The 4140-nt window shown below is 39.2% G+C and overlaps 1 protein-coding gene across 4 annotated transcripts in view; it reads right to left on the bottom strand.

Moving 5' to 3' along the window:
* LOC112078212 (uro-adherence factor A-like) overlaps positions 1-3695 on the bottom strand; it is a 6739-nt gene extending 3044 nt beyond the window's left edge. For 2 of the 4 annotated variants that reach the window (XM_024144511.2, XM_024144512.2), the window contains exons 1-4: positions 2781-3695; positions 1798-1851; positions 1277-1375; positions 1030-1173 (exon numbers count right to left, since the gene is read on the bottom strand). In XM_024144511.2, coding sequence (XP_024000279.1) covers positions 1030-1173; positions 1277-1375; positions 1798-1839 — 285 coding nt within the window. In that variant the 5' untranslated portion in view covers positions 1840-1851; positions 2781-3695. Of the gene's footprint in view, positions 1-25; positions 813-1029; positions 1220-1276; positions 1376-1797; positions 1852-2780 lie in introns of those variants that run through there. The other 2 variants (XM_024144509.2, XR_011478515.1) reach the window with 2 other exon arrangements.
* Between the last annotated feature and the right edge of the window lie 445 nt (positions 3696-4140).

Genomic DNA, 4140 nt, shown 5'->3' with positions numbered 1-4140 from the left:
CTTGAGCATTAGCACAGAGGCCTGTATTCTGGTTTTGCCAGGCATCTCCTTTCGAACGTGTTGTGCTAGTGTGCACCTTGCCACATGCCTCCACATAGATTTGCGTTTAAAGAGCCCATGGCAGGCAAAACAATGCTGATAGTCCTGGTGATTGGTCCTTGTCCATTACTTGCTGTTTGTTTACATGGTACCAAAACCCCCTTTCCTTCTTTAAGTGCCTGAATGTTGTGTGCCCGATTCCCCTTCTTGCGAAGAAMATTCAGCTGAAGTCTCCTAGCTTTTGATCTCTTTGCAAACCGAAGTGCAGTAGCTACTTCTATTTCATCCCCATGTTTACGTTGTAAATGACGGGCAATTTTGGATTGCGGTTGCTCGCAAAACAGACAGAAGTGCTTTTTTTGGTGGTACTTTTTGGATCCATCTAATTCTGAGACATTCATTACAAGCAATGATTCACTGCTAGTGTTTGACATTGGGGAACTAGTACATCTCTTATAAGTATTTGCATATTGATTCTTTCTCTTGAGTTCTGTTTCTTCATTTGAGCTGTTTTCTTCTGAGGAACTTCTGCATCTCTTGCTAGTCTTCTTGTAGTGATTCCTTCTCTTGACTCCTGCTATTTTATCTGAACTGTCTCCCTCTGAGACTAAATCAACGTGTTTACTGCTGTCCACCCTTGTCTTTGGTTCTGAAAAATCATCAGAATTGTCTTCCTCTGATGATTCTGATGGCCCTGGGACATAATCACCTTCACTGTTGTCAATGCTGGTTATTGAGTCATCAGTCTTGTATCCAAGCATAGCTTTGGTCAACTGTATTGAAGAAAAAAATTATATTGGATAACTAGACAGATTACAAAGTATTTGGACACCGGCACATTTTGATTAGTTACGACTGTGCTCCTCTACTTGTTTATGTTATAATACTATGAATATGGGATGAAAGTGCAGACTTGCCCATCTTTGATTTACAAAGCTGATTCACAAGAACTTACAGTATGTGCTGGTGTTGAATGACACTTTAACTTACGTATATACTGTCTGTTCTGATCAACGGTGGTGCATCATCCAACACATTGACTATCGACCCAGAAGTACTGGCAGCCTCAGAGGTACTGGCAGCCTCAGAGGTACTGGCAGCCTCAGAGGTACTGGCAGCCTCGGTGTCTGACATCTAAGGATACAATAAAATGATATTAGTCATGTGCAAATTAGGCAATAGGATATGATAACGATTCAACCATCCCCAGTATCCTCATTCTAAACAACTGACAAACCTGCGCTTCGGGATTTATCTTTTCCTTTTCAAATCTGGCCTCACAAGTTGAACTATGCTTCTTTAGATTTTCCATGCGCCTTCTTAGCCTCTGCAGTGCCTTTGTAAAGGAAGACAAAAAGAAACGTTGAGACTTAATAGAATGACAAGATTGCTCGGCACACAACAGGGGATGGGCTGGGGGACACCAATGACTGTTATCATTGACTAATAGAGGGGCTGGGGGACACCAATGACTGTTATCATTGACTAATAGAGGGGCTGTTATCATTGACTAATAGAGGGGCTGTTATCATTGACTAATAGAGGTCCAACAAACATCTATTACAATTTCTGTTTTTTTAAAACTACTTTCAAGGTAAAAAAGCAAGTATAAGCATAACAGAAGCACATTATGCAAGTTCCTGCATGCAACTAAAGCTGAATCTGCTTTTATGGATGGACTAAAAGAGAATCAGTATGAGTGGTTTGGCTAAAGCAAGGCAAGCGTACTCTAAATACTAGGCAAATCAGAAAACATACCGCATTGGTTACTTTGTAGGTTCCTGGACTCTTATCTTCCATTATGTTTTCGATCTTAAAAAATGTGTGTAAGAAATAGGGATTTGGTTAAAGAATCTGCCAGTATATGTATATATTTTTTCAAGACAGTGAATTGTCACAGTCCTACCAAAATGGACACTTTCCACAACCCTTATACTTGTTGTGGTGTTTCACTCTTTTATGTGCAAAAAAAAAAGAACTAGGAACCCCACCACGCCCCTCCCCCCACCCAAACTAATGTCCATGGTTTTCAATAAAAAAAATCTGGTCACTTATTTCTTAATTAGTTTAACATATTTCTTATTTTCATCTGAATTATTTCAATGTAAAAAACGGTATTTGGGTAAGAAAGGGCTATAAAAAACGGGCGCAACTTCAATACATTAATTTAATGAGGGGGTTTAAATATTTTAACACACATACAGGCTTATGACTTGACAAAACAGATGAAAAGGAACTGGCTTTTCTTGCTAGCTTGTTACACTATAGCAATATTATTTTCCAATGCATGTAACATTGTGTTAACCACAATCATGTATTCTAAATCATAGACACGTTTACCAATTATGCTAAACTTATTAGCTAGCTTGCAACCATAGCTAGCATATTTCTTTTTTTAACTAGCATGGGTAGCATGCTAACCGTTAGCTAGCACGCTAACAGTTAGCTAGCACACTAACCGTTAGCAAGCCACAAATAACTATAAGGTAGAAACATGCAAAGTAACAATTGCACATTYATGAATTGTTTGGATAAACCTGCCAATTTCAATGTCATGACGCAGTATATCTGACACAATGCGGCTTTCAGACATCGTCAATGCATGTTGGATTCCACKGAAAGACATACATGACTGACATTAATTCATTAAAAATAAAGACAACGYGAACATGCATTGCTTGTCAATACACCAAATACAATTTTAGCTAAAATATTGGTTAACAGTTTAGTTAATAGCTTACCTTCTTGCATGAATGCAAACATCTGCAACGATCCTCCTCTTCCTTAAAAACGTGCTGCACAGCTACTTCAGTGGTGATCACGCTCAGGCAGGGACAGGTTTGCCAGGTCAATTTCAAATTTCTAGGAGTCTGCTCAAAACCAGCCTTCAAAACCCACCTTCACTAGCACAATTTTAGCAGAATACYGSGAAATTAATGATTTTTTTTAAATGCCATGTTGGTAACGTTGCAATATAGAAGTAGTATAACAACTTCCACCTAGCGACCAAAACCTTTCACCTGCGGCAAAGTTTTCAAAGTACATAAATAAACCACAAAATAGTGTACATGGCAACCTTGAGCAGAGATTTATGCTGCAACATGGGGGAGGGGGAACTGTGTATCTTTTATTATTATAATATTTTTATTAACAACACATAAATACAGGAAGTACATATGGGAACACAAGTATATATAAATAATATACAAAGGACGGGGGAGGGGGGGGACTGTGTTGACCTATAAAACCTTTGATAGTTTGGTACTGTTGTGCACTTTGCAGTGGGGGAGGGGCAGGACCTCAAGCYGAAATTATGGCCAGTAGATATGCATAACAATGATTCCATCAGCCCAGATTTCTGAATATGTCTGCAATGTTATTACTGTTAGCRACATTTCCTTAGACAATTTGGGTTTGTAGCTTACACAATCAGTATCAGTGAGGTGTTAAGTGCAGCTACTTGAAAGGTCTGTACATGAGAGATGGAGTGGTGGATATGGACATTTTTCACTGGGGAGACTTGCTGACACAAAAGTAGCTTATGGCAGGTTAAGATTTGATCTAGCAACCTAACCCATCAGCAATCAGATTAATTACCTGCCCACAGACCACTCAAACAGCCTACTGATATTAACAGCCATCTCTCACTATAGGCACTCAGCAATCAGGTTCACTACCTGCCTGACACAAAAGTAGCTTATGGCAGGTTAAGATTTGATCTAGCAACCTAACCCATCAGCAATCAGATTAATTACCTGCCCACAGACCACTCAAACAGCCTACTGATATTAACAGCCATCTCTCACTATAGGCACTCAGCTACTCCCACAATCTCTCTTTCTCTCTTATAACAGGCCTTTTTTTAATCATATTTGCATTTATCTTCCACTAGATCCCTGGTTTCACAATGTGGAATAAAATGTAATGATAATACGTGATTTCAGGTTTGTACTGCTGTGAAGACGTAGGCCTTTACATCAGCATTGATCTCTTTGCAGAAACCTCAAGAAAACTCATAATAACATGGGTAGCTGATGAGTAGCTGATGTTCATATCTTAAAAGAAATCCCTATAAGCCTTTGTCGAGAATCAGGACTGGGT

This window comes from Salvelinus sp. IW2-2015, unplaced genomic scaffold (assembly GCF_002910315.2).
Source record: "Salvelinus sp. IW2-2015 unplaced genomic scaffold, ASM291031v2 Un_scaffold5393, whole genome shotgun sequence".
NCBI lineage: Eukaryota > Metazoa > Chordata > Actinopteri > Salmoniformes > Salmonidae > Salvelinus > Salvelinus sp. IW2-2015.
The sequence above is the reverse complement of the archived record's forward strand: the minus strand, read 5'-3'. Positions and strand labels throughout refer to the sequence as shown.